This window comes from Paramisgurnus dabryanus, chromosome 2 (genome assembly GCF_030506205.2).
Source record: "Paramisgurnus dabryanus chromosome 2, PD_genome_1.1, whole genome shotgun sequence".
Classification (NCBI taxonomy): Eukaryota; Metazoa; Chordata; class Actinopteri; order Cypriniformes; family Cobitidae; genus Paramisgurnus; species Paramisgurnus dabryanus.
The window spans coordinates 14,131,346-14,155,531 of record NC_133338.1 but is presented as its reverse complement, the minus strand read 5'-3'; the positions used below and the strand labels follow the sequence as shown (position 1 = coordinate 14,155,531).

The following is a 24,186-nucleotide window of genomic DNA, read 5'->3' as shown; positions in this document are numbered from 1 at the left end:
GACGGAGATTAGCTCCATAGAGCTCCATATGAGCTCCAGAAAATCACAGGTGCTTAAGCGCTCACAGCCCGCCCAGCGCAGCCACGCCTCGGCAAGCGCATCAGAAATCGACTACTGGCTCTGATATCTCTGTGGCGTTTAAAAGTGATTTAATTCATTTTAATTTCTCATACTTAACAATGAAAGGGGTATGTTTTAAATCATATTTTAGGATTGCACTTAATTGATATCGCTGTTGAGTGATGTTTCATATCTTTTACATTTGTTATAACCGGACTGCATGCGAATTTGAACTTCAGAGCTGAAGGAGCGGGTGGAGAAATAGTCCCAATATCATAACAATTTTAAATAAAACTTCTAAATATACCGGTGTGTGTACCCGTGTGTGCGTGCGCGCGACCCGCTCGCGTGCGTTTGTATGTACAGTATGTGCGTGAGTTTTTAATTTAAAATGTCTTAACTCGGAAGGATCTGGATCACAGGTCATTTCATCTGAGATCAATCCGCACCTAACAGCCTGAATCACTTACTGATTCACATGACACAAGTCATCAGCCGTTTCCTCAAGTTCACGTCAGGTAAGTGTTTGTAAATAAATGTTAAATTTAGACTAAATTAATTGGCAAATACGCAAATACTCAACGTTTTTGTAAAGATATAAGTTATATAAAGGTGTGTTATGTTATGTGTCCGAGTTAAAGTGGAGCTATTTTAGTTAAGATTACCGGACAGGGTTTATTACTCTGTCTTAATTATAATTGGGACATTTTTACAAACAAACCTTATAAAATACAATACTGGCGTGCATTTTGAGACAAAACAATAGCACTCATAGAGATGTCAGGTTACATGGCGAAAGAAGTACTGCTAAATGGCCCTGGAGATGTTCTGAGTGACTTTGGAGTGCTTTTGGACTGTTTTATGCCTTCTATTTAGAGAAGACTTAATTCTGTATGTTCAGTCTGTATGATAAGTGAAAAAAGCTTTTGTTTTTATGTGACTGAAGTTAATTATTTGTTAACAACACCAGCATAAATTATTTGATAAATAATTTTAAAAAGTTTATTAAAAATTCCCTAATAATAAATATTAATTGAAGTAACACATAAAACATTGAGTAAATACTTAAAATTTAATTGACAGAGTCTTTGCTGTAAGTTTTTAAAAATTCAACTGATTAAAACATTTTAGTTGAATGAACTATAAAGCTAGTTGAGCAAACATACTTTTTTATATTTGAGTCAAAATTGGGCCAACTAAAAAACATCAATCCAGGTAACACTTTGGAGTCAGAAATTGAGTGAACTTAAAATTTCTGTGGAACTAGTTACTAAAAAATAATTCATTGAGCCAACAATCTATTTTTTACAGTGTAAGCAAAGTCAATCTCCACTGGTCTTTTACACCTTTATCGATCTTCAAAACATCTGAGCCTTCCTGCATTATCAGTTTGTCCATGCTAGCTGAAATAAAGTTTTACCTCAACTTAACGTGATACAGCCAGAAAACCCGGAGTGGATCCGGTGCGTAGTGATTACAGAACGCTTACAGTTGAGAAAGGAACGTGATTTGGCTCCACTCCAGGCTTTGATTACATCCCACTTAATACACGTCGTCTTTATGAAAAGTGAATTTAATAATTTTGTAATTGACGGAAATCCGTCTGGCGACGGAAAACTTTAATCCACGAGTGTGCAAATTAAGGGGCAGTATTATTATAATAAGATACCCTTCTGACATTACAATGGGAGCCAAATTTCAATTACATATTTTTTCCATGTGCTTGCAGAGAATGGTTTACCAGAACAAAGTTACTGGGTTGTTCTTTATCACATGGTTTGATAGAAGCATTGGGGACATAATTATAGCACTTAAACATTGAAAAATACAGATTTTCATGATATGTCCCCTTTAACTCTTTCGCCGCCATTGACGAGATCTCGTCAATGAAGAGAAAATGCTTCCCTGCCAATGACGAATGATGATTTTCTGTCTTTCCGCAATACCGCTATTATTCACCAGGTGGCGCCCTTCCGCAACTTTTTAAAGCCGGAAGTATTGCCCTCTGGCAAGCGGCTGCATGTCCGTTTTAAAGATAGCTCTGAATGGGAAAAGTCAGTCACAAAAATTGAATTTTCTCTGCTTTTTGCTCAAAATGTGGTGTTTTTGCAGAAACCTACCCATATTCAAAAGCTGATTACATAAGAACCACTGAAGGGAGCAGAGGGTCTGTTCTTTCATTTGGTATATTGTATGTTTATATATTTAAAGAAAAACATTTTCTGGAAGGCATTAAACTTTGGTGAAAATCATGAAAAACGCTGGCGCTGGCTGGCAAATTTTTTATTAAAACGCTGGCAGTGAAAGAGTTAATAACCATACATTGATCATTGTAAACATACATCCAAAGCATATTAACATAATTTTTACTCCACTACATTTCATAATTTATAGTTTTTGGTTTATATTTAATATTTAAGTAAATTAAACATCTAGTTTTTTTTACTTTTACTTAGGTAAAAGTACTTTTGTACTTTTACTCAAGAAAAGTAAAAGTACACAATTTTTATGTAATTAGGTATTAAATCAATTTTAATATGCAATATAAAAGGAATACACAGTATGATTCTATGCTTTAGAATGTAGTGAACATTTTTTAGTAAAGTAATTTTTTCCCAAGACAAACGCTTTGATAAAGCACAGATGCTTGGAAAATGTACTTAAAATACTCAAGTAGTGTCCGCCTCTGGTTGCAAACCTTGTGGACTGAATCCATAAAATCACTTTATATGAAGAACTCCAACAACGTGCATAAATTAGTGTATCTCTTTCTAATATAAACCGAAACATTTTAGCATGACGCACGATTGGTCACAAGAGCCAATAGCATTTCCCTTTCCAATGCTATTTCACAAACAAAGATGACATATCTCACTTCTTTTGGTGGCAGTTTTTGAACGTGTATAAACACACCAAATCTGAGATTTACAGCAGATATTGAATACTTTTGCATCTTTTCCTCATATATATATACTGATGACGTTTCACAAGTCCACAAAATATTGACAGTTCTGTAATATGCATTCTTATCTGTACTGGTGTTCTTGTGGACTTGTGAAACGTAAGTCGCAGCCGTTCCTATTCCAAATTCACATCAAGCCAAGTTCACATAACATCCCCGGATGCGTTTTTGATTCGTATAATAATCGAGGATGCACCCAGAGGTGACTTGTGCGGACTTGACCGCCAAGTTACCCAGAGTGCATTTCGCGTCAACGGCAATAAAGCTTAAAACTTTTATATTATATTAACTTATACAATATTCAAAATATTACTCTCTCTGTGTGCTTAACCTAATCTCGGCAAGTCCTTCTGAAATTTGCCACTGTCTCAGTGCACCCTCCGGTGTCTGATGGTCAAACATAAAATATTCCCTTTGGATATAACTAACTGGCATTTTTTTGTCTCATCAATTTATTTCTTTTTATTATATTCATACAAAGTCTGTTATTATACTTTTAACTGATGCTAAAGTTTCATAACTTAAATCACACATTTTTTTATAATCTTAACACTGTAGTAAATTACTGCACTTTAAGTGAATTTTTTTCTTGTGTTTATTTCTGTAGTTTTGTAGTATTAAAATAAATGGTTGTGATTTACACCAAATTTCATTTTGTAATAAATACATTAAAGCTAATCAGCGGATCACGTGTTGCCTTAACAATAAATGTATATTACAAAAACATCCAGGGTTTTTGCATATTACATATTTCCTGAATATATAAAATATTAGACTGAATGACAACCTCAAGTACTTTGCTATTCCATATGCAATATAAAGGGAATCACGTCCTCGGGAGTTCGTTCTTCCGAGTCTAAACTTGCAAGTCCGAAGTATGAAGGACACAAGTCCTAAAGAAACTGCCAAATTCAGGTACTGAAATTGGATATTATTCTTTGAAACAACACAGACAGATACATCATTGAATAAAACCCGAAATGTGTTTTAAGAAAACTTTTATGTTGACTTTACAAGCTTTACAGCACATGTGAGTATGAAAGTGAAAATGTTTGGGAGTATAAACCTACCGCCTGAAAAGCAGGTGAGCCCCAAGTTACAGTGTCTACCAAGGCAAATGGGGATAGCATAGACACAACTGGCTCAGTGCTTTCCGTCTGTGTCTTTGCATTGTCCTTTTCGGGTCTGACCCTCGCTTTGGCATGAAGTGCATGAAGGGCCTTTTCTATCTCCATCATGACAGCTTTATGATCATTCTGCAAACCTTAAAAATTGTAATTCATATCTAATTAAAATTCAGATGATTACATTTAAACATTTAAGGCTCAAGTATACTTCATATTTTACACGTACGTGAGCGTACCTGCACAGTCGAATGCACAGCCTTAAAGGAATAGTCTACTCATTTTCAACATTAAAATATGTTATTACCTTAACTAAGAAGAGTTGAATCATCCCTCTATCATCTTAGTGCGTGCACGTAAGCGCCGGGGCGCGCTGCGACACTTCGATAGCATTTAGCTTAGCCCCATTCATTCAATGGTACCACTCAGAGATAAAGTTAAAAGTGACCAAACACATCAACGTTTTTCCTATTTAAGACAAGTAGTTACACGACCAAGTTTGGTGGTACAAAATAAAACGTAGCGCTTTTCTAAGCGGATTTAAAAGAGGAACTATATTGTATGGCGGAACAGCACTTTTGGGAGTACTTCGAGTCGGCGCAGTAACACCCTCCCTCTCCCATTATGAGAGGGAGAAGGGGAGCGGATTTTTCAGGCGAGTTGAAATACTCCCAAAAGTGCTGTTCCGCCATACAATATAGTTCCTCTATTAAATCCGCTTAGAAAATGTGTTTGGTCACTTCTAACTTTATCTCTGAGTGGTACCATTAAATGAATGGGGCTAAGCTAAATGCTATCGAAGTGTCGCAGCGCGCTCCAGCGCTTACGTGCACGCACACAGATGATAGAGGGATGTATCAACTCTTCTTAGTTAATGTAATAACATATTTTAATATTAAAAATGAGTAGACTATTCCTTTAAAGAATGCTTCATACAACTTTACCTAATAATAATACCTTTTCAAGTCCATAAACTACATACTCTTGTACGTGCAGTTCGCGCATGTACACACGTTTACAAAAGTCTGGCAGGGCGCATAAGGTTACGGGTGTGTGCGATATGTAAATCAGTTTTTACAACAATCACAAGCTCCTTATATCATATTCTCTTCATGCAGATGTGTCAAATTGATTGGAAATCACTCAAATATATATCCCTTCTCACATTTAAGTTACAAAATGAAGAGAAAAAGAAACGCTGAAATAATGTAGTATCTACAGTAAAAACGAAATGACCGCTTCTTGTTAAAACTACGCGAGTTCCCGCTTTTTTGTTGAGCACAAGAGTAAGCACGTATGCCTGAAGAGCATAGCTGAGAGAAGCACGTGCAGAGAAGCGCGTGAAGAGGAGTGCGCGCATATCAGACGTACACACCAAAGGAATAATGAGTTAATTACGCTTTTACTTAATCTCCTAAAAAAAATATATTTTTAGAGAAGGTTCTGTAAAAAAAAAGACTGAAAAAAAGGAGGGGTCCCGCACACTATCCACTTGCAAAAATAGAAAAGATTTATTACAACGTTTCGATCTTTCGATCTTCTTCAGGCATCAAAACATCTATCCAATAGATGTTTTGATGCCTGAAGAAGATCGAAAGATCGAAACGTTGTAATAAATCTTTTCTATTTTTGCAAGTGGATAGTGTGCGGGACCCCTCCTTTTTTTCAGTCTATATTTGGACTTTCGAGTCCTTTTTTCCTACGCACCTATCGCACACAGGTGTGCGACGTTTATTTGATTAGAGAAGGTTCTGTAAAATTTATTTTTAAGTTGTTTACAAAAATAACCACCCTTGCAGTGTTATGGGAATGTTATTTTATGGTTCAAAAAAAAAAAATAAAAAAAAAAAATTGTACATTAGGGTTAATGTTCTGTGTTTGCTGGGTACCATCCTATTTGATACGTTCCCCGCCGTAATGCAAGGTTCTCTTCGTAGAGATCTGCTTTTTTGATATAACACATGGCGTTCAGGTGTTACGTGACCAGAGTGTAATCCCAGTCCTTGCCCTGATCGCGATTTTATTGCAAATGCAATTTATCGTTCAGCCCTAATTTAAAATCACTTTATTTGTGTCATTTATAACATGCATTTAAAATAGTAACACTCATCAAACATAATCATTATATTCTTTATTATCATGAAAATACATCAAAATATTTGAAGAACAGCGAAATAAATATGCTTATAGTTATTTCCTGGCTGCGGTTGTAAATGGTACTTCTTCTGCAGCGAATATTAAGTTTCTGAATGAGAGCGCTCTTTGAATTTTGGATGTAGCAGCACTATACTGAATTCATTGAGAAGCATAGCAAGCATAATCGCACGATTAATGGTCTAAGCCCTAATATGTTAACTGATGATGTTTACAAATGTTAAAGTCGCAATGAAATTGAAATTAAAAACGATATATATATTTTTTTAATATTGTGGTATTATTAACAAATGACTTATCTGTGAGCTTCATTATATTTTAAAAATTCGTGTGTGCTCATAATCTTTAATCAAAAATGTAAATCTCCTCCCCTCCTCAAAACGATCTCTCTTCACTTCCGGTCAAAAGTATGGCAGGTGGGCGGGGTCCGGGAGAAGATCGCAGCGATTAGCAATTAGCAACACGACCCAACTTCAAACGATCCAATCAGATCTTGATTGACAAATTCAAATCCAGCCCTGCCTTATTTCATCTCAAAATCCGTTTCATTCGTATATACGTCACCACGGGGAAAATAAGGCAATCGCTACTTCAGTTTCATGGCGACTTTAATAATTAACACCTTGTTATATAATAATTAAGTCATTTTATAATTTGCTTTTCTTCTATTTGTAACCGAACCTTGACTTAAAAACAGAAGTGCATACCCAAAAGTAATTTTGTGTACCGTTACAGCCCTAACGTAAATGCATTTTTGTTTATTTTAAGACCATAAACTTGCATATGTCGTGCTATTTTATTTTGCAGGCGAACCAATCTCAGCTTCAGCGCATATACTGACAGGCTCCCAGATCTCTGGTTTGTTCCAGTTTGCAGACATTTTCAATTGTGAATGTTGGTCTGCATCCTGTGTCAAAGAGCTGGACTATAACTTTTTGTTGCAATGACATACCATTACGTCCTCACTACGACACACCTTACTGCACTATGTTTACGTTCTGTCAATGTCTGTATTTCAGATGCTTAACCATTTTGCCTTTAATAATTTTTAACCACCTCACAGACTTTTTGTAGTGTGCCAATAAAAGAAAATAAAAAAACATTCCATGCATTGACAAGACGTCCTACAGCATTGTAATGAATAATTTTATTTTTAATATAGCTTTTATGGTATTTACATGGCACTTTTTAAAGTGAATTTTTAAGAATAGCACAATACCATCACGGTTTATCTTCAAAACAAAACAGCAGGGATCAACGCAAATTACTTTTTATACTGGCCCGGTCGAACCAGTAGTTAAAAAAAAAAAAATGTATTCATTCAAAAAAAAAAATTCAAACGTCAAATATTATAATTGTATAAATAAACATTTAATTAATAATTTTTAAGACGATTGGCAATTTTAAATGTCTAAAACTCTTATTCTAAAATTTCACAATACTCTCACGAGGGTCAAAAGATCCATGTATATCAGGATTAAGTGTGCACAGAAATAGAGAACTCATATCAAAGAATTCAAGGTTTTGTTTACGGTAGTTGCTTGTTCCAACAAAAAAGGCTCCCGACTTGTCTGCTTTATCTGGAAACTGAAGGAAAACTGTGCAAAACATTGCATTGTTTTTTTCGTCAAGTTTACCTAACTGGTGTCTGTTTCCAAGATGTTAAATAATTACGTTTTCGTTTGGCCTCATACAAAGAGTATAGAAGTACAAGAGGGGAAACTCTCATTCATTTTTGGCAACAGTCACTAGGTGGCGCTTCAGTAGCGCGGTCGCCATTTTGGAATGAAAATTCTCACAGCCAATTCATTCTCAATTCATTCTCAGCGAATCTCACAGCCAAATCAGAAGCGCAATAGTAAGTTTGTTTAATTAAAATTTTGTTCACTTGCTACACCTACACGAAACGCTGTATTGTCTTGTATGTATGTGTTGATTTGTTGTTGTTATCAGTTGTGGAATCCAATCATTAAATAGCTACACATTGAAGTATTTTTTTCTTGCTTTATTATGTAATTCTATTTTATGCTACTTTACACATTTACTACTATTATTAGTTACCAAATCCACTAGGTGTGAAATATATTTTGTACATATTAATCCCCTGGATCCCGCTACAAATATTATAATCTTATTAGGGATGTTCACATTGACCGTTTAACCGTTAACCGAAGGTAAGAATTTATGACCGATTAACATTATCAGTTAAAATAAAAAATATTTGTAAATACATGGTGCATGTCGTCATGAGCCGACAGACATTTCGCCACTTTTCTATCTTTAATTTGTGAATGTCCTGTAAATGACACAAATGATTGCTGCCCTGACGGTCTGATAAAGTAATCATTTGTATGAGAAATCATTTGTATGCGTGTTTGGAAGCTGAACGGAGACGCGCGCGTGTCCGCGCAAGATGACGCGGTCCGTCTCGCACACATCCGGACAGACGTTTGCTGATGGCCTCTGACCCTAACCATAAACATCTCTCTTTTTGCACAAATGGAGAAAGACGACGCAAAACCAAAACTTTCTGAAAAGCGTCCTGCTTTAGAAATGACTACTGTGGTAGATGAAACAGAGACAATCTGCCCTTTGGATATTAATCCTCTGGACCGATCGCGTGCTTTTTAATAAGGTAATGTTGCGTGAATATCTGATAATGTATGAATCCTGGTTCTGTTGTTGATCTGTCGCTGCTGTTTGCACGTTCAAATTAAATGTTTTGTTTTTACTAGTTCACAGACAACCATCAACTGTATTTTTATTTTTTATTTTACTGTATTATTAAAATCTTATAAGTTAACGGTTAATGTTCAGTTTAGAAGCTACGGTTGTGGGTCAGGAACATTAAATGATATGAGCATCCCTAAATCTTATAGAACATGATGCATTGTTCTGTCTGTTATCCTACAGTATAATTGCCACTTTGGGACAGTGGCTGTGTCTTTTTTTACTTAATCCATTTCGAGCAATTCAGATGTATATGTGTGTATATGTGTATGTATATGGAGCCAAAATATTATGTGTGGATGAGTTTATGTCGGTATGTATCTATGTAAAATTAGCCTATATAAAAGTGAAAGACTTGTCTAAATATCTTAAAACAAGCTGTAAAAAAGGATTAATGATCACTGGTCTGATTGTATGTTATTCTGTGTAATCATCATTCAGTTTGAATTTTATCTTTTAATGTACAAAGTAGCTGATATTGCCATTACAGATGTGGCCTTTAAAAATGCGCGTCTCTGAGAGCAGAATGCCGCGGAGACTTCCGAAATTCTGCGAGATCCCGCAGAAGGGGGGTCGGTGGGGGACGCAGGAAATATAAAAACCTGTAGAGGGCAGGCGTGTTTCATGTAGGCCATACTGACGACAATGTGTGTGCTCGACTTCATGCTGAGCGTATACTGTATGATATTGAAGTAACATGACACGGATTATCGATGTATAGGCGATAGACTTTGATGTCTTACAAATGCATGCTTTTTGGCAAACATTTTGTTGGCGAAGTTTTCTTTTGCCAGTTACATAAACAGTCACATATTCTTCATAAAAATCCGACTCAAACGCGCATCATTTGTCTTATTTTTTCCGTGTACTTACAGTAGAAGAGACGTGATGTATGATAATCGAGTCTTATAACAAAATAATTCGCGAAGACCTTTTAAGAGACCGAGCGCATTTACGCAATATCATTAACTAGTTTATCTAATTTTACATTTAGTTCATTTTTGCATCTGAACGTTTTAATAGCTTTAACATGTTGCGCTTTTCTGCATTACTGAACAGTAGGCTACTTTTTATATTATCATGTTTCCCTTTACATGGTATGAAACACGATAAAAAGTATGCAATGGTGTTTAATACATTTCACTGAGAATTTGTATAATGTTATACTTTTGTACTAAGGAAATAAAATCATATTGTGAGTGTAAATATTCATAAATTCGAGGAGTTTCTGAGGTGTTTGTCATCGGCAAAATGCGCAGTTTCTTTGTTGCTAATTAAAAACCGTTGGCTATGTGATTGTTTAAAATTGACATTTATTCTACTTATTATTAATTTATTTTTTGCCTACATTTACTCAAATAATATCAATGTGAAAATATAAGTAAATCATACTTCAAGTTAGGCGTAAAACGTACACATTTTTGATGTCAAATAGAAATAATAATTATTTGAAATATGCAATTATTACAGTTTTAAAAACTTAAATATATTACTCTGACCTTTTTAAATATATTGACTAAAATAATCTGTAAATGTAATACTTATATTATTAAGGCGTATACATCAAATAATATATGTACATTTTACACAAAATATCTGTTCTATTTTTAGTAATTTATTTTCCAACTAAAAAAATCGCATAACTGCATTAAGAGATTTTATTAAGTTACTTTAATCATTATTTTAGAGATATTTACAAAGCCACTGAATAATTTTTAACAGTGTGTACATTATGACCTTACGGTAGACTATTATTAAATGCATATAAATAAAAATATGTAAAACTAAATAAAAAAAGATATCATACACGGACTGTATGTAAGCATACGTTTTCTTGTTCGGTGCACGTGGGTTTAAACGCCGTTTTTCTAAAGAAGAATTTTAAAACTTTATTGGTGGTAGTTGAGAAGAATTCCTTTTTCCATTTTTAAATAATTTTGAGCGCAATATAAATATATCATATTGTTATTCTTATTATATAAGAATACGCAATTTTTACAACATTTTTAACATATAGAAAATATACGTTAAGCATGTTGTGTGTATTTCTTAATTACAAGCTTTTGATGAAATTGCACCAAAACTAAACGTGCATAAAAACATAAAAAAGTCATATAAATAAGCGAAAAATATTTTTTATGAGCTCAAAATTTTGAATATAATGTGCTATTGCTGAAAATTGCCCATCTCTAAAGGAGAATATTCATCTTTAATGTTTAAGAAACAAAAAAGTACTGATAAGCATTCTCAAATATATATATATATATATATTCTGCAAGCACTCATTTATCCATAATGATGTAATTTATTTTTTAATAACATATTGTCGCTGTCGGGCAAAGATACTCTCTGGACACCAAGACCATGTCTATGGGTTCAAGAATAACAAAATATTGGCCATTTGAAACTCGAAAGTCATCACTTTATTTTGTCCCATTGTTTTCCATTTTGCGGGTGATAAAACTCCTGTGCGCGTCGTTCAAATTCATTGAAATTTCGTTCACTTTTAGTTTAGCAAGTATGTATAATACATTTTCAATAATGTTTTTACACTGCACATCGTCTGAGGAAATCCGAAGTTGCGTCGAGGGGAGCTGACAGCCGCGACAGCAGAGATTGTCACGTACCTACAAAAGGGTATTGGAAAAAGCTTGCATCTGACCTGCAGCTATCATTCTTCCTTGGTGGGATGTCAGCCAGCGAGAGTCCTCTGATTCTGACCTTGTTCTTTTACTCCTCAGAGTCTAAAACCAGGAGGGCATATTAAGTATTCATTGTATTTTCATTTTAACAGAGCAGCTATGGTTGCACGTTTCACACACCTCTCCGAACCACGTTGTTAACACTATGCTTGTTCGACTTCATGCGGCGCCGCAAGAACCGACAGCCGGATGACGTCAGAGTACCGCGAGAATGATTCAAGAAATCATATTTCGCCTCGCTCTCGCGATACTGTGACGTGTTGCGGCTGTCGGGGCGCCGCATGAAGGCGAACTAGCCGCAGCAGCAAAAGCTACGCATGCGCTTTTAACCTGTAAAACTCAAAGGTGTATGGGTAATGTAGTCTCTGCTCTCGGTGGGACGAATTAGGTAGCTTGCATTGTGAAGGGCGCTTTGAAAAGCGGAAGCGCAGCCAAAGGATTAAATTAAGCCTCTGATTTAAACAGATGTGCAAATGAGCGTTCTGGACTGGTACGCTAACAGTACGTTCTGGGCGCAGGGAGAGATGGTGGTACGCTCAAGAGCTATATTTGAAAGTGGCGGTACTGAGTACTGGCGCCTACCGGCCCACATTAAAGCACTGGCGGTAGCAAAGGTAGACGGCCCTTTGAAAAGCAAAAGAAAGCTGATAAAAATGAGAAACCTACACTGAAATAAATTGGAGTAGGATTTAGGCTACTTAACAAAATCTAAACATTTTTCACTCAGAAAATGCTAGTAAATATAAACAAAATTATCAGCAGCTTTAACTTTATTACTTTTTCAATTTTAATTCACTCTTTGTTTCAGCGATGTTTATAAATATACTATATTTCTGCATTTTGATTACAAACTGTTCTACACCGAAAAGAAACTAATGTAATCTTCCTGATTTAATCACGTAAAACACAAGTCTAAACACAAGCACCACTTTTCTGAATGATGATAATCACAAACATCCCAGAGTTTGGAAACCAATTGTTTGTAAAACATATTTAATGCTAACTTTACTTAAAAATTCAGAAAATATTTTTTACAGTGTATAAATAAAAAGACATGAAGGAAGTTAATTCCAAAATGTAATTAATTGTACATGGTTTAGCTGCTTGTTTTAGCAGCTACCAGTGACACAGAGTCAAGAAATTAAAAACCACCCACCCCTAGGTCTGCCAATTCTTTGCCAACCCCCAATGCTAATCGATCACCTCTTCATCAGGGAATCAAAAGAAAACCGGTTAATCCAGTTTTCACCAGCGTGTTGGGTTTTAATTCCAACCCTTGCAGTTTCTTTGTTAAAATGCAATTTAAGCAAATAGGCCTAATACATACGCTGTATATTATTTTAAATGAATGTTTATAACTTATAAAATTAAGTGGATATCAGGTAACTTAATTTGACATATGTTGATATAACCTAGGCTCTCAAGTCCCAATATGAGACACACGCATTTCTGTCAGTTCACACGCTCACACACCAAACCTTGTAAGCTATTTATCACGCTGAGAAGTAAAATAGAACTTTTCCTGCTATACAATTAATAAAGGAGGTGCTGGTATACAGAGCATTTCTGTCGAGTTTAGCAGTACATTTTTTAGGTGTGGTCAACTTTACGCAGCGCCACAAGAACCGACAAGCAGATGACATCAGAGTACCGCGAGAAATAAAGCGGAAGAGGTTGGTTTTAAATCGCTCTCGCGGTACTCTGATGTCATCCACTCATGTTTGAGTCTGTATCAGATGAAAATACAGATTTTGAGGAGCAACTTATTGTTTGGAGATTGTCAATGGACGTTTCTGAGTGGTATGTTTGTTTTTTCAGTGTGGACCTGCAAAACGCCAAATGCATAAAAATTAATTAATATTGTAATGTCTTAGAATGATATGTTTTCTAAAATGTTTAAAAATGAACAAATCAGTTGTGCGAAACTACACAGATTTTTTTTTTTTATGAAATATATTCAATGGTTACAGTGCCTCATGGTGGGGTTGAACCCCTGGTTCAGTTTACCCCATCTGGTTCACTTTGCCCCACAGCCACTGTTCTGGGAAACTGCCTAGCTTAGTAATTCAGGCTAATCTTTAGCTAAATCATTCACATGGTTTTATACATTAGCCTATCACCAATATTTATTGTATGAATATTTAGACCTGGATAAATCTACTTTAACATAACAGCCTTTATACCTGGTATGTATAAATTTTACTTTGATAGGATAAAAACTGTTTTTTTTTTTTTGTTAAAAAAATCATACTTTAATCATAACTCTTTTTATTTGTCCTTCTCTTTAACATAGCCAAATATAAATTATGGTTGCTACCTGTATTTGTGGTCACACGGCTACAAATCTGTATGGTTGCCTAGATAAAGGGGGTGGGTCAACTTACCCACTGGCTCACTTTGCCCCACTCTCCCCTACTTGGTATTGAGAAACGGGCATTGTTTATCGAAGCCGGAGCGCGAGCTACAAACTACAGAGCGAGTGCGCGGGTGCACAATGGTGAAAGAGCAACTCACGATGTAAATAACTAAACCAGTGCTCGCAGTACAGACACTTTATATTTTAGCGTACTGTGTACCTTCACTTTCTTTTGCGTGCCACCACTTCTCATGTTGCTGGTACTTTGCCTTAAAGAGTCAAAGGGCGTTTCTATGTGGCGCTGCGCAGACAGTTCGGCAACGAAGACATCAAAGTACCGCGAGAGCAAGTCGAAATGTTACAAATGGTCCGACTTTACCTTTGCTCTCGCGGTACTCTGATGTCATACGCCGACCAGTCAGCGCCGCACCATTTAAAGTCGAACACACAAAGCGTCAAGGCAGGGCCGCTGGAAGTCATTTTGAACAGGGGGTGCTGTGAATTTTTTTAACCAAAAAACCTATGAGCCTATAGGCCTATTTAAAATACAATAATAAAAATAAATACATTGAGATTTACTACTTTATTGTCATATACACTTCAGGGCACACAGCCAGGGTCTGAAACACACAGACATCATCAGTTCTCAGATGAATATGCGCTATTAATCAGAAGCAAAAATACTTATATCAGGGGGAATTACTTTCGTTACAATTTACATACAACATATAATATTATTACAACATATAATATTAATTAAACTTCACAATTTTCAATGTCCATGCGGACGAACATATTTTACTTTCGTTTTTAAGTTAGGATCACACGTCGATTAACAGATGTAAAATATTCTCACATTAACATACCTAGTATATTTTTATATAGATCTTTTTTTTACTAAATAGTACTATTACTGTCTTTTTTAAACTTATTAATAATTCATAATTTGAACAAAAATAATGATGGGTTTAGTTCTGATATTGTATACTTTTATAAAGAAATACATGGTGTATAATTACATTTTTAGAATAGGCTTTATATAAGGTTTGTACTGTAAAAATACTTTATTTGTTACAAACAAAAGATAAAGAATTTACAAACGTGTGGAGAGCCATTTCAGCACTTGGACAGCAAAATGTTTTTTTTTAAAAGCATTACTTAAAATGTTTTCTCATCTCACCATATCTACAGGTGCAGAGTCATTATATACAATAAATCCGTTGGGTAGCATTTAAAAAAAAACATTTAAAAGTAGATGCATTTGTTTAAAGCAAAGCATTTATTTACTTAGCTACAGATGAAGCAGCTATTTAAGCCTTCTAACGTCTCATAATTGGTCATCATTTATGTCCAAGAGACTCAATAATAATCTGTTACATTTTAATCCTTTTTTCATATTAAAAAGCGTTTTTGTGCTGCTGCGCATCCATGTATGTAATAAACAAACCCGCGTTGTCATTCCGTTAATACGCATATTATCAACACGCTCTTTACTCGAACAGAAAAAACTCGCGTCGCGCATTGCGCCGGTTGTATAATAGAGATTCCAAAGTCTCTCATGAGCTAGGGGACGAATGTCCAGGGAGTTCAGTATTTCTGTGTGGGCATGCATCAGGGAAAGGTGTGTGAGTCTTTTCTGGGTCATGGTGCTGCGTACCAATGTCTTCAAAAGACGCAAGGCAAAGAAAGTGCGCTCGGATGAGGCCACGGATAGGCACAGACAGTAATAAAAATTAAAATCCAAAATACACGTAATAACCTTTCTACGGTACTTTCTACGGAGACTCAGACTCTTTGGTGTCACTCAAAGGGTTCTGTTGCTGTTTTATCATGCCTGCATTGAATCCATCTTATTGTATGGCATAGCCGCCTGGTTTGGTAATCTGACAGTTACCTTGAGAGCGCAGTTGACTCGGCTGGTGCGTATGGCAATGAAGGTGGTTGGTTTGGGGGTTTACCACAATCTTCAAACCATATTTGATAAAACTGCTTTTAAACAGGCAAGGAAAATGACTCTGGACCCATCTCATGTTCTCTATCCTGAATTTGAATTATTACCATCTGGTCGACGGTTCCGCACTGCAAGGTTCAGATACAACCGCTATAGGAATTCTTTTGTTCCTCTGGCTATAAGGCTGTTAAATTCAAATTCAAAGGACATTACTGTATAATTGTGAAATCGATGTTGATGAAGGTGTTTTTCTGTTGTGCAGCCATACTTTACCTTTACCTGTACTGCCCAAGACAAATTTCCCTTAACAGGGACAAATAAAGTAATAAGTAAGTATAAGTATAAGTAAGTAACCTACGTGTGTCAAAAATAATTTCCTAAAATATTCATAAGTAATATATCAATTGTGCAAAATATTTTTACTTAAAAAAAATATATTTCTCGCCTTCCCGCGCGACCATGCGTCAAGGTCTGGAGGAAAAGGATACCTGCCCGGATCCCACGCACGCATCTGCAGTTATATACATTTTACAAAACCAGTATTCATTAGATTTTAAGAACTTTTTTGCCACTTTTAAAACTGTAAAACTAAATAAAAAAGATATCATATGCCGAATGAGCATGTAAGCATATGTTTTCTTGTTCGCTCCACGCAATACGGGTTTAAATGCGTTTTTTTTCTAAAGAATAATGTTTAAACTTTATTGGTGGTGGTTGAAAATAATTTATATTGCAGAATAATTTTATATTCTTAATATAAAAGAATACTAATATAGTTTTACAACATTTCTAACTTTAAAACATACATATAAAGATGCTTTGTACAATAGCTTTGCTTCTGACAACAATTTTCTGTAATAAATCAGTAAATCAATCACAAAATGTGTTGAAAGTGGCGAATAAAATGCTTGTCAATTCAAACAAAGGTGTATAAAACCGCTTTAATTAACAATAACTAAACTGTGCTCTTTTGCATACCTCTACTTTTCTCATGTCTTTCTTTATACCACCTTTATTTATTTTTTTAATCTTGCCACTTTTAGAAATAATTTGTTTGCATTTTTTGTATACTGCACACTTTATTTGCATCAACTATACCCATAATAACATCTTCTACGTTTTTCTTTCAATAAAAATAAACATATTTATTATTGTCTTAACTTAAAACTTTGTTTCTTAATTTATAAATTAGATTTTATATAAATAAGTTTTAAAAGTGTTGACTGCGAACGTCTGAGATAAGATATCTGGAAGGACCTATAATATACGCCTATAATATATGTACATTTTAAATTAAAATGTCTGTTCTATTTCTAGCCATTTATTTTGTTTTGACCAACTAAAAAATACATAAGTGACATTAAGAGATTTTATAAAGTTACTTTAATCCATTATTTTAGTAGTATATTTACAAAGCCACTGAATATTTTTACTGTTATGAATAACGGCTGAAAGGATTAAAAAAAATCATAACACTGACTGCCTATATGCGCAAGAAAGGTATTATTAAAGTTTTAAATATGTAAAACTAAATAAAGATATCATATGCCCACTGTACAGTATGTAAGCATAGGCCCATGTTTTCTTGTTCGCTCTGCATGGGTTTAAACGCCGTTTTTCTAAAGAATATTTTTTAAACTTTATTGGTGGTGGTTGAGAAGAATTCCTCTTTCCATATGTAAAGCAATTTAGCGCAATATACATGTGTCATATTATTGTTCTTAATATATTAAGAACAATAATACTTATATATTTTTACAACATTTATAACTTTAAAACATGTATTTTTATACCACATGAATCTCTTTAAAATATTAATACTTTTAGAAAAACTGACATAATTATTAATATTATGAACAAACAATGAAACGGTGTCAAAATTCGACAACACAAATAATTAAGATATTCATTGTAAATAGAGTTAAGTGTATTAGGCTCACACTAAATTCTTTGTTGCACTTAGTATAAATGCCCATTGCACGTACAGTCATCTTAATATATGTATGTGATGTTATGCTGGCAAGAAGGGGTTGACGTCACTTTGCTGTTTTAATAGAAATGTTAAATATTCAGCAATGCCCTTATTAACTTCTGGAAACAACCGCAATGACAACGCATATAAAAATTTAGTTTTTTATGCGCCACCTGGTGGATTTTCTGTGAAGCGAAACACATTAAGGGAAAAGGGAAAGTAGCCCCCCCGAAAACACTTGCAGAATTCTGCGTGACTCCGCGAGACGATTTGGCGAATGCCGCGGGAGAAAACGCGCGTTTTTAAGGGCCACATCTGTACTTCTAGTTGACTCCCGATTCGCTTTCATTCCAAAATGGCGGATTCGTGGGGCTGCTGCTGGGCACTGGTGTTGCAATGGAACGTTCTATTGAGTTTCCCCTCTTGTACTTCTATACCAGGGATGGGCAACTGGTGGCCCGAGGGCCGCACACGGCCCGGGGTAAATTTTAATACGGCCCGCTGGACCATATTATAATTAATCAAATACTTTTAAAATCATGATTTTTGTATTCGGACGTAAAACCTCCCAACCAGGAGGGGGCGCTAGGTCCCGCGACTCGTCATAGTAAGCATAGTCCCGTGTTTGGGCTTATGTGAAGAAGAGGTCTTCAAGTTCATGGGCTCCGAAAAGCCAAGGTCCGAACCGAGACCCGATCAAGTTCGGATCTAAATGTTTCACGCGTGCCTCGGACACAGGTCGAGTACAATAATCGGGTCTCGGGTTATTTAAAATGAACGTGTTTTTCCTGAACGGACCCGAGAAGCCCTGAACTGTGTGTGTTAATGTCCTTTCCAAACCTCTCCTCTGTTTGCCAAGAGCGCCTAATTACGACATTGTGTGGCTGGCGATAGGTAAATTTTCGTTGAGACAGACATGTCAGATCATTTTAAATGTACATTTTAGCGGTTACCTTGGTTTCATCGTCATATAAACAAATGGAGTAGCTTGCCAAATTGGTTGCGAGCCCACTGGGGCTGCGACTGCACACACGTCAGTTTACATTCGGGTCCAGTCGGGTTCAAAACAATGCCACTGGTTTGGGTGACGGATCGGACTCGAGACAGAATTACTCTTAGATTTGAAAGGTAAAATACTTTGTTATTAACATTTTTATATATTTTGTTTTGAATGTATGTATTATTTATTATTATTATTATTATTATGTATATTTATTTTAAATAATTTTGTTCTCTGAGGGCAGGATGAGAAACTCCTCTATACTAATTTAAAACTGCCTTGTTTGTTACAGATGTTAAAGCAATGCAGTTAAGACGTTTAATCTAAAATAGCTTTGTCCACTGAAAATAAATGATTTAGAATTAGCATAATTGCCGAGTTTAATAGTTAAAATCTTTAAAGACCGGTTCATTTTATTTGTGATTTCTTAATAAAGAAAAATTAAGAATGATGTAAATTGTGAGTGTGGTTCTGGCCCCCTTGGTATAAAGGAGAAAAATGCTGGCCCTCGTCATTATCAAAGTTGCCCATCCCTGTTCTATTCTCATAATTCTTTGCTCTACCAGCTGACATAACACGCAACAGTTTCCACAACAACCAGGTAGGAGATACCTCATGACATTTATGTTGAGCCCTGAACAATAATTCTATGGTAGTTTTTTACAAACCCATATAACACTATTACTGTGGTATTCTAATAGCATTTAATAACATGTGAACAATTTACTTACAAGAGATATTGTGCCTTGATGTCAGGACCACGTTCAAATCAACATCTGCCCGGGGGAAGTCTTCCGCATCAACCAAGGGAGTATGCATGTCTACCCCAGCCTGTAATACATTTGTTTATTGACAAAGTAAATGTACAAACATTTTTAATACAACAAAAAATAATGAATGTTTCACAATTTTCCCTAAACAAACACTGGTGGTGGTCGCAGTGAGCCGTCAAATTTATTCATTGGAATGTGGATGATGCTTCTTCAGAACTGTACTCAACTCACTGGGACATGTGCTCGCTATAGTGCACACACAAACACAAAATATTTACTTTGAGTAACCCGTTACAAAATTATATAATGGAAACATTTACTTACTGCATCATATTTGAGACGAATTAAAGAGGAGTTTACATATGCGTGTGCGTTCATACATTGTTATTTTTATACAAACGTATAAAAAATTGAGAGAATCAGTTTAGGTTTTTGATAAACTTTATACATCAAAGATTAGTAAAATAATTGCTGAAAATGTTAAATAAATATGCAAGAAATCATTTCAATAATTTTTATTACATAACGTGTCTTGCATGTGTATATTATGTATTTTCAACTTACATTACAATAGCAGTAAACACTAGGTAGGAACCCTGTCAATCGCAACGCACCTCTAAAACACCTCTGGACTCGGTTTGAACTCGGACTAGAGTGAGTTGGTAGCGACTGCACTGCTTATGGAATCTATACAAACCATTTTAAAATGAAGTTGAATTAAGTAACCAATCGCAGTCTGTAAGCATTACAACGCGTCATGTGAACGACATACATTCTCAGCTTCTAATTTTCCCAGCGAAGCACCATTTAATGCCACAGTATAGTAGTCCAACTTACGTCATGCAGCATGTCATAATATGCCTTGATTTGTTCCTCAATTTCATCTTTTCTTTCCATTAGCAGTCGAATGTCATCTTCTGTTACACTTGGCCCAACAACGTTTTCCTCTGTCATTTTGATGGCAAGTATCGCCAAACACCGTACTTGGGAAAGCAATCACTGAAATTTTAGGAATTACAATTGTGACTTATTTACGTTACTAAGAAATTACTAGAATTCAAATCATCTGTTCTAAACTAAAGCATTTGTATACGTACATCAGGTCTTATTCTGGCATTTGTAGCGGTTGACAAACCAACTTAAATGGTTAATTCCCGCCACCTACTGGATGGGAGTATGAAGCCCAAGGTGCTCGATGCAGAGCCAAATGGAAGGAGCTAGAACTTTATCTCTCTCTCTCTCTGAATCTAGTGGGCGGGGCTTAAAGCGCTATCTAGCCTGTTAATGTTACAGCGAATTTAACCTTAATGGAAGGAAATGTTTAATTTGATGCACAAGATGCTGGCATGCTGATCATCGTAACACTTGTTGCATTTGTAAACAATAATGCATTTGCTAACATAAACAATAGTATAATATTAGTTTATGTCAATTTCAGCATTATTAATACATTTATTGATGAATATAATATGAATGCACATAATTCGCTATTTATAATTCTTTTTATACTGTAATTTAGGATAGACTCAACCTTTGTGTTATAGACTATGCATTATGGTATTTTTATGAAATAGAAATAAGCATACAAATAGTCTAAAATCAGCCATGTGACTTTCACACTAGACTATAAATGTGTGCTTTGAGATAGGCATTTACTTTAATTACATTTTTGGAGAAGATGAATGTAATTTAATAGTCACATACTCCACTGTCATATAGTGTTGAATTTATTTGTTTTTATTGAAATGTCCATCTAACATAAAATAAATCTTAAGTCTAGATATGTAAGGCTATAATAAGAAGATAAAAAATATCATAAATATATTTAAAGAACACAATATTTCTTTTCACACACAATTTTAGTATAATAAGATTAAACTAGATATAAAAGTTTGAGGACAAACTTTATGTTGGCTTGACAAAGCGTAGACTGAACGTTTAAAACGGTTTGACAGAAGATTAGTTTTGTAGGCTATCTGGCTGTTAGTATGTTTGAGTATGAAGCTAACATGATTTAACATGAAACCATCATGATTTAACATGATGTTAGCATGATTAGCCTGAAGCTAGCATGATTAGCATGGAGCTAGCATGATGTTAGCATGATTAGCATGATGTTAGCACGAAGTTAGCATGATTAGCATGATGCTAACATGAATTAGCATGAAGCTAGCATGATGCTAACATGAATTAGCATGAAGCTAGCATGATGCTAACATGAATTAGCATGATGCTAACATGATTTAGCATGAAGTTAGCATGATGCTAACATGAATTAGCATGAAGGTAGCATGATGCTAACATGAATTAGCATGATGCTAACATGAATTAGCATGATGCTAGCATGATGCTAACATGAATTAGCATGAAGCTAGCATGATGCTAACATGAATTAACATGAAGCTAGCATGAAGCTAACATGAATTAGCATGAAGCTAGCATGATGTTAACATGAATTAGCATGAAGCTAGCATGATGCTAACATGAATTAGCATGAAGCTAGCATGATGCTAACATGAATTAGCATGAAGCTAGCATGATGTTAACATGAATTAGCATGAAGCTAGCATGATGCTAACATGAATTAGCATGAAGCTAGCATGATGCTAACATGAATTAGCATGAAGCTAGCATGATGCTGACATGAATTAGCATGAAGCTAGCATGATGCTAACATGAATTAGCATGAAGCTAGCATGAAGCTAACATGAATTAGCATGAAGCTAGCATGATGCTAACATGAATTAGCATGATGCTAACATGAATTAGCATGAAGCTAGCATGATGCTAACATGAATTAGCATGAAGCTAAAATGATGCTAACATGAATTAGCATGAAGCTAGCATGATGTTAACATGATTTAACTTGAAGCTAGCATGATGCTAACATGATTTAGCATGAAGTTAGACAGATTTATTATGAAATTAGCATAAAGCTAGCATGAAACTAGCATGAAGCTAGTATGACTTAGCATGAAGCTAGCATGAAGCTAACATGAATTAGCATGAAGCTAGCATGAAGCTAACATGAATTAACATGAAGCTAACATGAATTAGCATGAAGCTAGCATGAAGCTAACATGAATTAGCATGAAGCTAGCATGATGCTAACATGAATTAGCATGAAGCTAGCATGATGCTAACATGAATTAGCATGAAGCTAGCATGATGCTAACATGAATTAGCATGAAGCTAGCATGAATTAGCTTGAAGCTAGCATGATGCTAACATGAATTAGCATGAAGATAGCATGATGTTAACATGATTTAACGTGAAGCTAGCATGATGCTAACATGATTTAGCATGAAGTTAGACAGATTTATTATGAAATTAGCATAAAGCTAGCATGAAACTAGCATGAAGCTAGTATGACTTAGCATGAAGCTAGCATGAAGCTAACACAACCAAAAGACCCAACCCCCATGTCTCTATGATTTTCGGATCCAGAGATATAAGGCTTTGTTTATTATGTTGCTAGGGTGCTTATATTTGGTTGCTAGGGGCGTGGCTTAATACCTCAATAAGAATCCTCAGAGACTGATTGGATGCCTGAGTAAAATGAGCCCACCCCCATATCTCTATGACACTCTAAAGTGAAGATATTCCATCTGGGACACTTTTATTCCCTTATATGGGCATGTTTCCTGCCCCATTATAAGTCAATGGGGAAATTTGGGTGCCTCTTACACCCCAGGGGTACAGCTTACACCCCATTGTGATGTATGTTCTTACAGAGCCTGCCAGCCTCTTCAAATGTGGTAACCCACAAGTTTCTACAAATTTCTCGCTTGCAGCTATGACCCGTCAAAGTTTGTCGCAATGTTAAGTCAATGGAAAATTTGGGGTGTTTGAGCGCCCCGTTTAGGAATTCGGTAGGTCCCATCAGTTAGAAAAGTCATAGCAACAATCTACGTACCAGTCTTAAAAGTTTTGTAAAGTTTTGTGGGTGTAGCTTGAAAGCTCTAGGAGGAGTTACTGTGAGAAAAAGTTTGTACCAGAAGAATAATAATAATAATAATAATAATAATAATAATAATAATAAGCTTAGATACAACAACAGTATGTTGGCTTTGTCAAGCCAACATAATAATAAGTATAACTTTATTTCAAAAACACATCACACAAAAGTGTATGGTATTTTACAAAACTCTATCAATATTTATATTATTCTACCCTGGGTGTCTACAACCTAAAACATCAAAAAAGCCATTTTGGCCGCTGTCTGACCGCAAAAAATTCTTGAGAGCCACAAAAATTATTTTATCTCTAATTTAAACATGCATACACGTTTTATATCCATATGCTATTTATAAAAGACAAATTCTTATGAACGTTAGAAAAAAACATTGGCATGTGTAATGTTACTTTCAAACAAAACACATATTGCAGAGTTGTTCGAGTC

General features: G+C 35.3%; 1 protein-coding gene across 2 annotated transcripts in view; it reads right to left on the bottom strand.

Moving 5' to 3' along the window:
• psmd9 (proteasome 26S subunit, non-ATPase 9) overlaps window positions 1-20,981 on the bottom strand; it is a 33,535-nt gene extending 12,554 nt beyond the window's left edge. The window contains exons 1-4 of one of the 2 annotated variants that reach the window (XM_065294337.2): window positions 20,882-20,981; window positions 20,622-20,783; window positions 19,743-19,842; window positions 4,093-4,286 (exon numbers count right to left, since the gene is read on the bottom strand). In XM_065294337.2, coding sequence (XP_065150409.1) covers window positions 4,093-4,286; window positions 19,743-19,842; window positions 20,622-20,738 — 411 coding nt within the window. In that variant the 5' untranslated portion in view covers window positions 20,739-20,783; window positions 20,882-20,981. The remainder of the gene's footprint in view (window positions 1-4,092; window positions 4,287-19,742; window positions 19,843-20,621; window positions 20,784-20,881) is intronic. The other variant, XM_065294338.2, reaches the window with a different exon arrangement.
• Between the last annotated feature and the right edge of the window lie 3,205 nt (window positions 20,982-24,186).